We start from the raw sequence: 16,834 nt of genomic DNA on the forward strand, positions 1-16,834 counted from the left end.
TTTATTTAGAAAACTAACCTGATGAGAAAATGTAACTGTCTGAAACCAAATCGAGTTTTTTACATAGATGGCCCCATGCCATATTTGTCAGATTCCCCTAAGTCAGTGACATTTGATAGTTTCTAGCATGAACGGTCTGCTTTAGGTAAAGCTACAGCATCCAGCTAAATTTTAGTGCTCACTCTAAATAGGCCAGTCCAAAAACTTTGGAATTGCTATGATTTTTATTTTTATTTTGGAGCTGTTCAGAGCTGGTGTAGAACGTACGATTGTCCTGTTTTATCAGGCTTTTGGAGATTAAGATCCCAAACTGATGATGGGGCAACATACTCTGGTAGACAACAATTGTAAAAGCAACAATGCAGCCCCTGACCATTACACTACCGCCACCATGAAGTTAACATTTGTTTGATGGTCTGAAACAATTACAAACACAAAAAAGCAGAAAGAGAAGAAATCTGTTAGGGAGCAAACCTTTTTCACTCCACCGTATCTATCTGGCATGGTTAAAGGTGAGAGGTTCTGGCCCCTGTTGGCAGCAGCCTGGGGGCTCAATAACAGCCTTTACCTTCATCCCGGCCCGCTCTTGTTCCCTCACCACCGCCTGCGTGACTGTCCGTTCTCCCTGGCTGTGTTGTAAGGTCAGATGGAAGGTCGTCCACATGAGTCATCACTTGAGTCCGTGAGGTAAGAGCAGACCATGACAACACTGGTATATATATATATATATATATATATATATATATATATATATATATATTTTTTTTTTTTTTTTTTTTTTGCATCAACCTATGAAAGGACCTTGTTGTTCATCTTGGTGAAGGGTAAGTATTTCAGAAGTCTCACAAGGTTTAGTTGCTTTTTAAAATGCACACTATGGATTTTTTGCATCTTTCTACAGTCTGTGTTAGAGAATTAGAAAGCATCAATGAAACAATAAATCTGTTGTTGTTTCCTTTATGTGATAACATGTTTTTAATTACTGTTAGGTTTTCTGTTATTCAAAACCTGATTCACACTACTTCCCTTACTTAGAGAGACAAAAGAAATGGATATACTACCCATATCTATACATTTATGTAGCCATCTATCTAACCAGATGCATCAGTACAGATTTATGTCAGGAACTGCACAGAGGAAGAATAAAAGATGAAAAGATGCTGTAAAAAATGTCACTAGAGCCAGTATATAAAATTTAAAATACTCAAAGCCATTGTGCTTGTCAAATCCTATAATCCTATAACTAAATTCCACTTACCGCAGCACTGTAAAAATATAACAGCCCCAGAAGACTGCGCCTAACGTGCTGACAGTCTTAGATCTGTGTGTGTGTAACTCATTTGTTTGTCTGAAGTGAAATATGATTTACCTATTGGCCTGTGGCGTTGATGCGTGTTTCATTCCCCACAGCACTCCGAGACCAGATTCCTGTTCGACTCATGTGACGTCTCGCAGCTTTAATGCCACTTTGTAAACACGGAACATGGCCTGTGGATTCAGAGGTATGATAAACAGCCTGTTGTCTGCTATAACAGTGTGCATTTGTTTTGATCTTTTTTTGGAAGCAACTGACCTAGCTCTCAAAAAAGATCCAGGGAGCAGACTACCCAGGCTTGTGGCTGCTCAACAAAACGAACGCCTTCCGTATTTCTCAGGCTTATGCTCCATTCTGGGTTTTCAGTTAGAACAGAATAAGGGCTTTTTGTGACACTAGGCCTCCCATTGGCTTGTGTATGAGGATGTCACTTAGTCTGAGAGACGCGTATGTATCTGACACAGCCGGGTGCCTCCACTCTTGCCTGATGACTGTTTTGACAGCTCAGTAATAGCCTACGCTGACAGTCAAAGCATCCCTCCACAAGTGAAGGCAATTCAACTTGTGCTATTCAGGATAAAACTCCCCTTTCACAGTAATTAGATTCTTGACTAAGATGATTTTGAATCCCTGGGAACCCAGCTGAACTAGGAAAAAACAATTAATCTGGGAAGGGAAGTGTATACCTTAATTGAAGCCTGATGGAGTGTTTTGCTTAGGAGAAGGGCATCTTTTCAAACATCAAGGGCTGTTTCATTTACATCTGGGTAATTTGTTAGAGTGACTCTGGATAATTTGCAGAAGGCAGGCAGACTGAGCCACGTAGGCTTGGTGTGTAGGCTGGAAATTAGTTCTCAGTTTAATGGCGTGATTATTGGGAAGGCATGTTGTGCAATTGTTAGCATGAAACAGGACTTAAGGGAACGGTCTTAATTATAGCCAACTAAATATGTCCGTCTTCCTCTGAACTAAATTTGAACATGCACAGCTCCTAAATGAAGACATTATGTTTTATCATACCATGGAAATAAATAAAATCTATCTTAACATGCATGTTGTGTGCAGGGTTTTCATACCCTATGACTTTTTTCACATTTTGTCATGTTAAATGTTATTGACACACATAAAACAGGATTTAATTCTGGAGTAGGAGTGAAGTGATAAATGAATTGCAAAAATATCTAAAAGTGTGGCATGCACTTGCCTTTTAACCTCAAAGAAAACCAGTTGCTTACAAAATTCAGGTAATTAGTAAATAGAGTCAATCTATAACAATTTATAGTACATCTGTTCTGAGAAATCCTCATAGGTTTGCTAAAGAACGTTAGTGAACAAGGAGCATAAGGAAGGTTTAAAGTAGGGTTTATAAAGAAACATAATTGACCCATCATAAAAAAAAGAACAACCACAACCTCACCAAAACTGACAAAGTGTAGATCTCAAGTCACTCAGAGCCATTTGAACATTTGAAAGTGGATTTAAAGCAATGCTTGCCATGACTGACACTGATGTTTTTTGCAAAGAAAAATAGACAAATTGCAATCCCAGATAAGGACATGTCCAAACGACCTGCAACTGAAATTGCGTAGCTGGCTCTACAAAGTATCGCCATGGGCAGGCAGAAAACCAAAGCGTGCGATTCCTTTCAACTTTTTTGTTTTTAATTTTGCAAAGCATGGATTGTTACAGTTTTCATTTTATAATACAATTATGCAACATTTTATGTATCACATGAAATGCAAAAAAAAGTACATTAAAGTATGTGGTTAGAATGCGATCACATGTAGCAACAGTACAAGCTGCACAAACATTCTTGCACTTGCATGACATTCTTTTCTGTATCTGCTTCCTGAAATCTTATATTCCCGTTGTCTTACATAAACGCGGTCCGCTGATAATCCTTTGACCTTTGAAATGTTCACATCGAGTCATCTGTGTTTTTGCTTTTCATCAAATCACATCAGAAACCATAAATCCAACCTCCAGCTGTGTGCATGTCAGAGAACAGAACCAGATTAGAGGGATTTTTAAAATACAGGAATTAAAGCTTCTGATTGTGTGTTCTCATGTTATTCTGCTAAAGCCAAACCCCGAGTCATCACATCAGTTTGTGTCTCTATTGCACTGGCTATGAAAACCAAAAAAGGCGGCCATGACGTTGCATCACGCTAGCACAAAGCAGTATGTTGTGTAATCATTGTTGAGGGATTTAAATGTTGCTTCCCAACCTGAAAAAAATGGAAACAAGAAAGTACAATGCAGTGCTCTCCTCATCTGACAGATTTTGACTTAATCCCTAAGAGTTTCTGAGACTCAGTGAGAGCCACTCTGTTCCAGTTTCATCCACTGTTTCATTATAGATTACCATTTTTGTGCTTGAGTTTGTGTTCAACGTGCCCACTCAAAGAGCATGTTTTTCTTTGCGAGATGCACAGATACAGACAGCACCTCTTAGACTTTACATGAAGGATTACATCTAATTCCCTTCAACCTTCTGCAGCCCACTCTGTGTTTGCATCAAGATTAAAATACAAACTCAATGAAATATGGCAGCATGGGTGTGGACAAATTGATTACTTTTATTTAAGGGTTGTTGTTTTTTTATAGTCTTTCATGCTCAATCAGCCTTACTCTCTTCAGTCTTTTACAAGAATAACACAATATTTTTTCCTTATCCCACATGCTCATGCGCCTTCATGAAAGTATGTACCAGCCCATCCTCTGCTGCTTTAATCTCTGTCGTTGTAGTGCCTAATTTTGTCATTTCAAGCGTGTTGAGATCAATTACATACAGAAAGACCCCATACATACAAATAACAAAAAAAGCCATACAAAGTAATGCCTCCCGCTGGCTATGCGTCAGAGCTACTTGAAGAATTTGTCACTTCAGTTCAAATTTAGTGCTCATGTTTGTTCGTCTGCGCTCAAAGTGCTCGGCTGTGCATGATCAAAGACTTGCCGTCTTTGAAGAGCAGCCTAGACGCTGCTTGGTTTTTTTGTCTGTCGAGACTCCTTATTTCTCTGTTTCACCATTTGTCAGATAAGCAGAGTGCAGATGGAGATTTTTAGGGTTGTTTTCTGGCAGATTAATGCAACAGGTTTGGATGTGATATGTATATGCATGATGGATTATTCCGGGGGGAACCTCTGTTTTCTAATAGATAAGCCATGGAAGTGAAGATGATATTTAGATCTTAATTAGGTGCTAAATCCTTTATTAGGGAAATGGGGAAGTTTTCACGACAGACTAATTCATAGACCTACATGCAACTATTTACATTTCTCAAACTTTTATGTTTTGTTTTTTTTGGCATTGCAACCATAAACTTTGTTTTTATTTTTTAATTTTATGTGGTAAACCAACACTAAGCAGTCCGCAGATGTCAAGTGGAAGGTAATCTATAAAATGCCTTGTCAGATAAGCCCCCTTGACTCTCAGACTCCTAAATACAATTTATTGCAAGCAGCCATCTTTGAAAGGCCCCAATTAGAAAATAAAACTAAAAGCTACATTAAAAAGGAGTAATTGCATTTGTTCTTTGAAGGCATTAAGCATTTATTAGAGAATGTTAGTGTATTTGGCACTCAGGAGTTAGCTGAGTGCCAAATACCTTTTTCCTTCCACTACACCTCACCTCTTTGTGTTGGTCTAGCAGGAAAATACATTGAAGTTTGTAGCTGTAATGTGAACAAAAATCAAGAGTGTAAGTACTTTTCCCAGGCATTGTACAATAATCAATCAAAGCTGCAGCTGATCAACAAATCAACATTTTGTTTTTCTTTCCAAACCTACACTCATGCAGTTCACACAATCACTCAGCTAGAACATATTGAGGGAGTTTTAATTCACACTAAATACTTTATGTGAGAAGTGAGTCAGATTTAGTCTGATCCTACAAGAAATACTCCTCATACAGCTGTGGCTGGGTGAAAAAAATGAGCTATTAGCTGAATTGTAGGACTGATAAAAGATCTACAGTGAGGGTAATAAACCATTGCTGAAACTTTTATTCAACTACCCGGTCATGAGACAAAAAAGAGTTGGAACAGAAAATAGATTTTTTTTTTTCCCCTCTTGAAGATGAAAAAGAGACATTAGAGCTTGTTTTTCCTTACTGCATTTACACTCAGATGACATCTCAACTCTTCCAAACAATACGATCAACCAAATCTCTGTTTCTACTGACAAACTAACCAAAGAACATGGCCTCTCCTCAGCTTTGAGGTATCCATTCTATCCTTTCTTCGCCCATTGGATGCTCCATGAAGGCCACATGCTTCAAGGTGTCAGTGTTGGGTTGTTCTCTCGTAAAAGATGAGAAAATGCACGACAAGGTGCCTTGGTTGGAGTGCGCTGGAGGCTGTTTGCAGAAGCTGCAGCGACATGGAGTCAGGAAGAGGTACGTGAGGATGAGGGCCAAAGTCACCATGCAGCCTAGCAGTGTTGTGTAACCAGTGTTGAACGGCTCTGCTGTTGGCAACAGCACGGTCACATTCACCGCACGTGTTGCATTCAATGCCTGTTTGATGTCCACAGCGGTGCAAAGATACACACCCGAGTCATTGATCGTGGTTGCGTGTATCTCCAAGGTGCCATTGGGAAGCATGCTAATAAGTGTGTCATTCATGCTGCTTTGGGTGATGAAGCCCTTACTTGGGGAAAGCCATGTAAATGAGAGGTTTGTGCTGCTAAGGGATGTTTGGCAGTCCAGACGCACCCTGTCACCCTCGAAGACCACCACGTAGGAGAGGAGAACCGTCACAGGCTGCATGATGGATTTTTCTACAGTGCAGTTCCGGAAGAAACGCTTGTCACGAAAGAACCGGATGGATCTACGAGGGTCCCCATTAACGTTGCAGGTGTGCTCATCCGTAAAGTCTTTGATCGAGTTATATTCACTCAGGTTCCAGTGCCAAAACATGGCATACATGGAGCAGTCGCAGATAAGCGAGTTGTTGTGAGTGTACAGCCCCTGCTGCACCAACTGTGGCAAAGCTTTCACATCCTCCCACGGCAGACTCGACATCCGGTTGGATGACAGGTCCAGCATAGCCAGAAAAGGGTGAGTGTGATCCTGGATGGAGAAAAATGGGAAGTGTGTGATCTGGTTGAAGCTAAAGTAAACCTTTTTCAAGCTGCTCAGACCGCTCAGTGAGCTGCCCTCCACTAGTGTGATCCTATTGTTAAAGAGACGGAGCTCCTCCAGCCTCCATAGCCCATGGAAGTAGTGTTGCTCCACCATCTGAAGCCTGTTGGAGGACAGGTCCAGCAGTCTGAGGCCAGACACATTACGAAACAAGTTATGACTCAATGTACGGATTTCATTGTGGGCCATCCAGAGCTTTTCTAGTCTGGGCGTCTTGGTTAAGGTGTCCGGATCCAGCCAGGTGATGTGGTTGTGGCTGAAGTCAAGGTTGGCGGGAAAGGAGGGCAGGGATTGAGGGAGTTTGTGCAGACCAACAGAGCTACATCTCACTGTGTCAGACATGCAGAGGCATTTAGAAGGGCAGGTCTGCTCAGAGCTGTGGAGGACGCAGAACAGCAGGAGGAGAAGGACTTGAAAGTGTTCAGAGGTCATGATTCAGGAAGTCAGATCCTTTAAATTCTTGAATCCCCTCTGGCTCCTTCTGGCTAGATGATAATCAGGTAAAAAAAGGCAAGAATATTAGACATTTGCTATTTCATTTGAAAGCTATGACATTTTAACAGAGATATGGGAAAACTACCTCTTCTACTAACTCAAATGACAGGTGAGGAAAAGAGACAATTTCTCCCTAAAAAAGTACTTTGCATGACAGTAGGATCGCCTTAGGCTATTTTTTTATGAAGGCATTTTTTAAGCAATCACAGACTCCGAGTATATATACTTTTATCTGCTAATAGGTACTTTATTTAGGTTTTCAATACTTGGTCATAAAAATGAAGCTCACATTTTATCCAAAGCTTTAGGGAATTTCAGTAGGATTATTTTCTTTGAAGTTAAAAATACACCTGGCTAGCTTTGATGAGAAATTTGCCCTTTTTTGTCTTTGATAAGTGACTCAAATGATTAATCATCAAAACACCCCTTTATTCATTACTTTTCACTGAATAAATATGATTTTTTTTTCTCAATAAAATTAAGCTACAGAAATATACATATTTGTGGAACTCCTTGTTAATTTTGTAAAAAGCCTTATAAAAAATCTACATGATGTTGCAGTAGCATAATTCTCACCCTGAATACTTTAGGAAAACCCAGCCCTTAGTCTGATATTCAACTATTCCTGATTGTCTATTGTTTAGACTCTTATTTAGTCTTCCAGTAAGTCATGACTCTTTTCTGTCCAGTAGTATTCATTTCTGCAGCCACTGCCTGCAGTGTTGGACAAGGAGTCTTTTACGTCGCATCCCCACCTCTTCATGGTTCAACGTTTGCCGATTTGCTTATTCGCAGATTTATCTGTGGAATGTGACTCAGAATTATTAATGGAAAACTCATCTATTCACATATGTCTTAGTAGAGCATATCTAAAATATTTTTGGGGAAAAATCAGCTTGGCAAGCTGAAATACCAAGGTGCAATTCTACATGATGTTTCTGGCTGTTTGCAAACCAGGCAATCCATGTGCTCTATGTATGGATTGCCATAGTGATTGACTCTACTCCCTATGGCAGAAATAAGGAAGACTGTACATATTAGCTTCTTTGGTAGTGCAAAAACATTATCCACTTTGTGTATCAATGCATACTAAGTAAAGTATTTATGTTGCCACTTTGAATGGAAAGGGAGATAAAAAAAAAGTTTGCTTTTTGAGAACTGAACCAACAAATTCCATCTTGTGTTCATCAGGTCTCAAACATCCTTTAGACATAATCTACATGCTGACCATTTGTTCAGGCAGCATCCCAAGAAAAAAAATCTCTTTGTGTTTAGCTGAAAGTAAATGTTTGTTGTTCAGATGAGGCTAAGATTAGACTTTTCTGCAACAAACATTCATAATTTGTCTTGTGTGAAACAAAGGATGAATATGTTTCAAAGGATCTTATGCATTAAGTAAGTTGGAGGATCTCTGATTTGTTGGAACTGGATCTTTTCTGAAGGACTTGGGTGTTTTGTCATGGTACATAGCATTATGAACTCGACCAGAAAACTAAAAATTGGGTCTTTAAGATAATGATCCAAAACATGTGACCATGTCCAGACACTAAATCAAGCTTCTCCCATAAAATGAGACGCAGAGAACAGAGATGACCCGAGACTTTGGACAGTCTAGATCCCTGCTGTTAAACTCCAGCTGTGTCCTGCAGCTTTTAGATGTCTCTCTGCTTCTGCTCTTATGAAGCAAATAATTAGGTTATAATAAGTACAACTTGAGGAGTTAATTCAACCATTTTATTTGAGTTTGCTAGAGCTCTGAAACATGTAAACATGTTGCAGGACATTAGCCATCGCAGACTGAAATTTCACACGGTAAATAATTCCTCTCTCTGTATTCTGAAACCTTGTGCAACATTATAGGAGAACACTTAGTGGTTTTCTATTAGCAATGGGTTTTTGTGGGATTTTTCCCACTGACCAAATGTACTCAAATTACAGGCTAGGTTGTTCCAATAGTGTAAGAGTAAGAGCTATGAAAGGGTTTTACTAGGGTGGCAAATACATTTGTCTGTAACTGTAAAGGAAGGTTTGACGTTAACATATGTAAAAGAATAACGACTGGTGTTACCTTCTGCAGTCCTTTCTTCTCATTTGCAAACAAATAAATTGAAGCTCAGACAACTTTCCCTATGCAAACTGTATGTTTGGATGCAGAGGTCAAAGGGTAAAAAGTTCCAAATGAGTGAGTATTCTGACTCACTCGTTTGATTCAATTCTTTTCTCCAAAACATGAAAGAAGGAAACCAGAATCCCAAATCCCAAAATAAATCGCCTAACAGCACTAACCTCCAACTTTCAAGTTTTTTTTCTTTTTTCTTCTTTTCAAACTTGTATCCCATTAATGAAGACGCACAACACTGCAGCTTAATCCTTATCTCCTTCTTGGATCCTCTGCTCAGACTTCGCGCCGCTCAGGGGATAATGTTCTTCCCTCTCGCTTTCTCTGCAGCCAAGTTTAGGGTCTTCCTCCCGACTTTCTCTTCATCCTGAATAGGAGTGCCAGTCGACAAACATCCTGTGGTGCTTTGCAGTGTTTTACAAACAGCACCACGCTCACTTAATCTCCCACAATCCCTCCTCTTTTCCTCTCTGTCATTTAGAGTCTTCCCCTCTCATCATTAAGTAATGATGCCAGTGGCTGCCCTTCTCTGAGACTCTTTTTTTCCTTTCTATTATATTATTTTCCATTAGATTTTTCAGTGTTTTGCTTACAGTAGCTTAGTAGAGCCCAGGAGTTTTTCTCATGAATTTTAGATGAGTTATCCTGGTAACCTTTCACCAGTGCTCTCTAGGGGGCAGAAATTTAGTGTGTGACTCTCACTCTGTTGGTTTTCTCCTAAATGTCTGAGTTACGTGACAGCTCTATGACTGCAGAGTAAACTCTAGTGCATTTTTCCCTGTTTTTGTGGTCCTGAATGGGTAAATCCTTCCTTCCCTCTTTCCATGCACACCCCGACATGCTCCCCAGTATCTTCTGCACCACATCCCTGTTTCTATCCCCCCTTTCTGGGTCGCCAACATTCCTCTTTTTCCATAGCTGTGGATTTTCACTGGATCTATGCTGTCTATGCTGCTTGGTCATGGTGGTCCTGACAGCTCTGATTTCTGTCACAGCAAATTAGCTGTGCCTCCCAGCATCCACCTCCTCACCACCAGCGCTAGGCCTCCACCTCCCTTCTTCATAAGTGCCTGCGGCTCCAACTGACTCCCACTGACTCCCACTCACTCATTCAGAAGGAGAATTGGGATCTCCTGGATGGGGTTCACTTCTCTGGAGGTGGGCCCGGGTTATGGAGGCAAATGCAGGGACCACAGAAATGCTAGATCTAAGCCTTCAGTCAGATTTCTGTTTGGAGAGAAAAAAAAGTCCCTGTTCAGTGTTGGAGAAAGGATTAACAGTTTTTTTAAAAAAAAGCAACATTTGGATGCATTTGTGTTTAAAGCAATGCACATGTTTTGGCATTGTGGCATTACACACAATCTTGTCCCCAGGCTAGTCATCAGCTTTGCAACAACATGTGAGATATTCACCCACACAAGTGCATTCGAGACATGTTAAAAAGGCTTTTTTTTAAAAACAGGCATTACTGGTGGATGTTGTGGTTACGTGGGAGTATAATGTGGTTTTGACTTTTTTTCCAAATTAGTTTCTGTTTCTTTTTACCAAACCTTTTTCTGGACATCTCTTAAAATATTTATGTTTCATTTATTGTTTGCAACCATTACGTAACTGTGGTGTTTGTTGAATAGATTGCTCCAGTAAGCTGTGAGTGTGTTTCTCTGTATGCAACTGGGTCACATAAACCCTTTAAAGCAGAATGTTTATCTGTAGAAGCTTGTAATGATTCATGCTTCTGCATATTATGCTTTTAGAACGGGTCTATAATCATGCCAGGGAAACATCAATAATTGTATTTGTATGCAGCTTGAAGGTTATCCTGCAATAGTCAGCCCCGCCCACTCCTCACTACTACCCAGGGCTGCCTACTGACCAGTTCTCTGTCTAACAGGTCCGGAAAATCTCTGAGACCTGGGTATTACCCTAAAAGTACTCTATAAGAGATAATCTATTTAAACTGGTGGCGAAAGTGATTCGTCTAGCTCTAACTACCTCCAATCCAGAAGTTATGACCCTTTACAGTTAAGAAACAATCAGCTGAGTAGCCCTCACAGCTGCATAATTCCAATAACCACTTCTGTTAACGGTAGCCCACTTTCTAAATCATAACTTGCACTTGGAACCGGCTAGATTATGTTTAGTGACTTAGATGTAAGTCCCAGGGTCATTATTTATTCTCACCAAAGGAAATTATGAAGCCTCCTATTTACTGGAATCATGTACATTAGTTTTCCCTTAATTAAAAGAACTGAACGAAGATTAAATGACTCTATTAATTCCAATGTCCACCAACCTCTTTAGAATTTTATAGTATAAATTTATTAAGCAAGCTTAAGCAGGGATATGCGACATACAAATCAATAATCAATCGTAAATAATTCAAAAACAGTGTAATAAAATTTACATGTACAATCATACTACCCTGTCCTCTTTTCCCTGACTAAAGTCGCAAGTTCTGAGATGGAATTTCAATGAGCAGATTCAACTCATACCCAGACGATGGTGGATCTTTGGCAACAGGAATTTCTAGCATCCTTGGTTGAGGTCTTTGCCTTGTGTGGAAAAAACCCTCTTTAGAAAAGAAACAAAGCAGAACGGGTCCGAATCCTTTGGCAAAACCCAGTTCCTCATCCCTGAGGGAGCTTTGTCCTTCCTCCAAGTCTTGTTGCAGAGTTTGTAATTGCTGGGCTGAGACGAGACCGACGATCGAATGAAGAACCAGGGATGGGGCGATGGAACCCAGTCCTTCCTTGGCGGTGTGAAGTCCGAACTCTCCCGTGGTTCTGAAGTGCGGTCCGTGGCTCAATCTGCTTCAGCAAGTTGTCTCTCCTTCTGCGCCGTCGGACTGGGAACAACTGGTTCCTCTTCTCAGCCCCTTTTTATGCATCTCTCCACCATGTGTGTGTATGGGGAGGTTTGGCCTACGTGACTTTCTCCACATCTGCTGTTTCTCATGAAAAAGTCCTCACATTGCCCAATCTATTTCTGCTGACCATGGTGGAAAGTCCCGTACTTCCCCTTTCTCCGTTGCTTCAGCCAAACTCAACACTCCAACCATCCTGTGCGCTCTGACCATCTGTTCAGAACTGCTTGCGACATTTCCTGTTTCAGGACTGTGCTGTATTCCTCTCTTTTTCTATAACCCACTATTATGTATTATAGCTCATTAAACACATTAAATCTGTTGTTAAACCTGTTTGAATTAATTTCAAATGATTACAACTTCACATCATCACAAGTTTGATCCTTAGTTAACAATCAATCACATCTCTTACTTATTATAATTCATCAACCATAATCTTTCCACAGTTAATTCATTACAGAAATCATTACAGATCACATTTCAGATAATACATTTCAGAAGGTTATTATGTGATTACTTGTATTCATTTTACTATTCCTTCATATTCAATTTAATTAGCTTTTAATCAAACTACAAGATTACTTATTTTCTCTCAGGCCTCTATGCACCTTTTCTGCATGCACCCGGAAAGATCTCACACCCCATGCCAGTTTTCTTGACACCCCCTCCATGAGATCGGACGGTGCTTCGCAGAAAACACAGAGTCCAAAGTCAAAAGAGATCAAGTCCATCATCACAAGTGATAGTGAGGATGTCCCGCTCATAGCAGGTAACCGGAGACAATGAAGGTGTCCAGGAATCCACAACCGCATACTCCGACAGATTGGATGGCGGAGAAAGCCAACGTTCTGCGCCCAAATCGTTGTCAAGTGTAGAGTCACCTGAGACGGAAAGGGTGGAACGTTCCAGCGGAGGCGGCAGAGGCGAAGGCAAGTCCATGCCGAAGTCGGGCAGCGTTGATGGATTGTTGCAGTAGTCGTCCAACTCTGCCAGCAGATTCTGGAAATCCATATCACTTGGTGATGGAGATGAAGGGGAAAGGGTATCCTCATTCTGGCATGCTTGGGGAGATGAACTGAGGTTCTCAGTTTGGGTACCTCTCTCGTTAGTCGCACTGCTGGCTTGGCATCCGACGTCGATAAACAAATCCGGAGACACGGGACGTGTAGGCGGAAGATAATCGCCCACCGCCACAATTCGGCCATCCAACAGATGTAAAGTTGGGAGGCATTGCCGAGTAAGTTGGTGTTCCCACAACTTATGAATTACGGGCAGCCGTAGCCCCGTATACAATGGATATGCTGGGAAGTCGTCGTCGGCTAGGCCAAATGCAGAGGTCCACACGATTTTGTGCACCCGTTCCAGGGATCTAGATGTGGAATCCGCTATGTAGGGCAAATCCTCCAGCCCTGTAGCGCAGAGAATTGCCGTTACATCATTAAAATGGCTGCTCACGCATTTGTGACACCAGCGGGCGGACGATGCCACCCAAATGAATCCATAGGATTCTGCGGTGATCCCACATCCCACACAGCAGGTTGATGCCTGAGGAGAAACAGTAACCCAGGTAACTTCATGATTAGTGGTTATTGATTAACTACATGTACTTACAATGACGAAAATGCTAAAGCGAAAGCTGAGAGAGTAGGCTGGTTTTAAGCCCGTGTGCCAGCTTGTTTTGCGAGCCAAGGTGAATTAATCACAGGAGCCGAAATGTCATGATCTGGTGCCGGTTCACCTCGATCATAGACATGAGCTGAATCATGGAATATTGCCGCGTAGGTCATCAGCCATACAACAATGGCGAGGTCCGAGGTTTCATGAAGCCAGTAGAGGACCACCAGGATCCCCCAAACCGTTGCCCAAAGAGCCAGAATTACCCACTTTTGCATCCAAATTCGCCGTCCTCGACCCTTGATAGCCAAGGCCTGGCGCGCTAAGTAGATGAGGATAGATACTGCGAAAAGCCCTTCTAGAATGGCTGTGAGAATCTTAAATGGGGCGGCTCGTGTAGCTTGTGCGCCCCCCAGGACCAATTCCAGTATCAGGGCTGCGGTGTCGGTGATGAGCCACAGGCAGACCACAACGCCCCTGCGCCAATTGATGCGAGTACGGCCCATCAAGTAACAGGCAAAGAGGGACGAAGCCAACCCCCATCTGTGGAGAATGATTGGACGGAGGATAAGCTTGGCATATCCTTGTAGCGCGACGAAGATCCTCATAGGATGTCCCTTGGGCCAAGGACCGGTGTGGCAGAAGACTACCCAGGCCAGGGTAATCCCTAAGTGCTCAATGGTACTCACTTGAATCGGTGCAAAAAGTGAGTTGGGATTTGATGAGTTGGTCGAAGAGTTGTTTTCCATGATGTGAGATGATGGTCGCTCTGGATCAGATCCTGTCGGCAGCTGCGATGAAGGTTGAATGGGTCGCAGGCACACGGCAGCTCTCTCTTATGCAGGAGTAGGCTCCTCCTTAGGGGGGAGGGGCTGGTAGTTCCTCTTTTTGCAACGACAAAGTGCTTTCAGCCACGCCTCCAAGACGATTTTGCCGATGAGTATTGCTACGGCGACGCCCAGGAGTCCTAAGAGATATGGCCATAGCACGCTCAAAGCGTCTAGCAGCCACTGTTCAACAATGTTGAGGCCTTCTTCCACCACATGAGCAATTTCTTCCACAACCTCGGTGGCGACGGCCACCAAAGTTGCTCCCATAGTCTCATACCAGAAACAGTCATGTCTATTAGAGCCTTCTCCACATTGCTGCCAATGCTCCATAGTGGTGGAGCAGGTGAGATTGGAATACAACAGGTTGGGTCCTACCCAGTCAAACCCTGAGTCGATGTTCCCTTCACACAGACTTTTCCGAAAAGCATGTCCTTCGGCGATGGCTATAAGGGGATTTGGAATGAACGGAACGGGTAGTCCAAGAATGCTCTTGCGCTTCTGAAGATGATATCCTAGGATTGCGTCGGTGCATGTCCGTCCGCTCACTATGGCCCTCCGCCATGTGCCATTGATTTTCCGCCAAGTAACCTCAGAAGAGTGAGTGTCATACTCCTCTGCATAATGTTCCTCGCAGTAGCTTTCCCAACCTCGAACGGTTTGGCAGGGTCTCCTGGCCAAACTGATCGTGCATTCGAGGACCCGTCTTGTCGTGTTTCTACAGGTCATGCGCCAAGGTCTTGGGTTGACATAACTGTCAGGTCTCCAAAAAACTCCAGGCCATATCATGCGGTCTTTCGAATAAACCGTGGCGATGTACTGGTACTTGACCCAGTAGTTTGTTGATTCCGTGAGGCATGGTGTTACCCAAGCTTCAAACTCATCTTGTTGGAGTCCCCACCACTCGTAGTCCCAATTTCGAGTGTAATCCTCGTACCAGGCTCGCAAAGCCCATTTGGCAGTAGGTGCTTTTTCAGGATCAGGGCAGTTGTACCTCCAGGTGGAGTGAAGAGCGTTCCCCGTTTGCCAGAGGTCACAACGTGGCGATGAGTGGGTTTTCCTCCAACAGGTGTCATTAAGGCTCTCAAAAATTCTTTTGGCGACACATTTGTCAATTTTTGCAAAGTCATTTTTAGGAACTTTCAGAAGGTCATCAGGAGTTGGAAGGGGTTGTGTACGCAAATTGGCAATGTGTAGCTCCTCCAAACCAGTATGAGAGCGAACCGTTCCCTCCGGGAAGTCTCCCATAAAGAACGTCTGGTCTTTGGCTATGTATGTCCATGGGAATGAGTTGTTCAGCCAGGTTTCAACCTCTGTACGGATTGTGCGTGTAGAGTGCCACAAATCAGCCCAGTATTCTTCTATGGCTGTAACTATATAATTCCGTCCTGCACATTGCACAAACTTATTCCAGAGGCAAGGATTCAACCAACTAAAGTGGTGTCTATAACAGTGCTTTTGCTCCTCATCATACATAAACCGTCTAGGTCCTTGTCTGATCAGGAAAGCCGTCATGTTGGTCAAATTGGCTGATGTAGGCAGCATCGTTGTATTGACTGGAAGATTACCTCGGGAGGCATTTCGATAGGTCCAGTTGCCCGTTGGTGCTGTAGGGATGATGTCATCCTTTCTGCAGTTCAGGTGGATGTCTCCCCAAAACTCCCCTCGTGGAAGCCAGGCCCGACAGCCTGAGGACCTGTGTGGGGCTGGGTATACTACTTCGGTATCCCAGTACCCTTGACTTGGCATCAATAGCAGCGATCGACAAGCCATGTTGCAATGCCATTCTGGCATACCTCGGTCCGGGTGAATCCAGTTGCATCTGACGGTCCGTCGTTCTTTGTTTTGCAGAACCCGTATCCAGCAGAGCACTCCAGTCTCGAGGAAGTCATAGTTGTAGATCTCCCAGGTGCGATTCAGAAGGTCGTCCAGAGTGGAGTCGTTCAATCCGAAGGCTCGGCGCTCCACGTACTTTTTCCCGTTGTCTTTGGCGAACAACCCGGTTCGGTTCTGGACAGATGTTTCGTTATTCCATGGTACAAAAATAGCCGTGGTGCTTGTATTCCAACAATTGAAGTTAGCGTACTTAGAATGTCCATAGGTGACCCTTGTATGCGTAAGATACCACGGTCCAACTCCGATGAAGTAGAAGATAGTAGCAAGAACAGCAGCAGCAAACAGCAGGGCAAGAAGCGTTAGCAGCCCTTTCAGGCATAGGGTTTTTCTGGTTATCGTAGTCGTTTTCCGTAGCAAGGGTTCGTTAGAGATTTCCGAGTCGTCGTCGGTGTCAGTAGAGCTGTCTGATTCCGATGTAACATCCAGCAACTCCGGGTCTGTAGGTCGGCGCCTCATGCCGATAGCATCCATCCTGGCCAGATTAGTGCCTCTCTGGGATCCGCTGTATCAGGCGCTGTACAGATTTTTCTCAAAGAGTTGAGGTGGCCTTGGTTGGCA

The 16,834-nt window shown here is 42.8% G+C and overlaps 1 protein-coding gene across 2 annotated transcripts; it reads right to left on the reverse strand.

Annotated features, from left to right (window-relative positions):
- Positions 1-5,385: 5,385 nt before the first annotated feature.
- Positions 5,386-9,469, reverse strand: LOC102235266 (amphoterin-induced protein 3-like). Of its 2 annotated transcripts, none has more exons than XM_005815465.2 (2): positions 9,244-9,469; positions 5,386-6,947 (listed from the first exon to the last, which is right to left on the reverse strand). In XM_005815465.2, exon 2 carries the CDS (start codon positions 6,892-6,894, stop codon positions 5,530-5,532), a length of 1,365 nt encoding a protein of 454 aa, XP_005815522.1. In that variant the 5' UTR covers positions 6,895-6,947; positions 9,244-9,469; the 3' UTR covers positions 5,386-5,529. The 2 variants fall into 2 exon arrangements, with proteins under 2 accessions (XP_005815522.1, XP_023183928.1); XM_023328160.1 differs by having other exon boundaries at positions 9,026-9,469.
- Between the last annotated feature and the right edge of the window lie 7,365 nt (positions 9,470-16,834).

The sequence above is a fragment of the Xiphophorus maculatus genome, chromosome 1 (assembly GCF_002775205.1).
Source record: "Xiphophorus maculatus strain JP 163 A chromosome 1, X_maculatus-5.0-male, whole genome shotgun sequence".
Taxonomy (NCBI): domain Eukaryota; kingdom Metazoa; phylum Chordata; class Actinopteri; order Cyprinodontiformes; family Poeciliidae; genus Xiphophorus; species Xiphophorus maculatus.

Excerpts from the sequence above, each read along its gene's own strand:
- LOC102235266 (XM_005815465.2), bottom strand. The coding sequence starts at position 6,894 with ATGACCTCTGAACACTTTCAAGTCCTTCTCCTCCTGCTGTTCTGCGTC.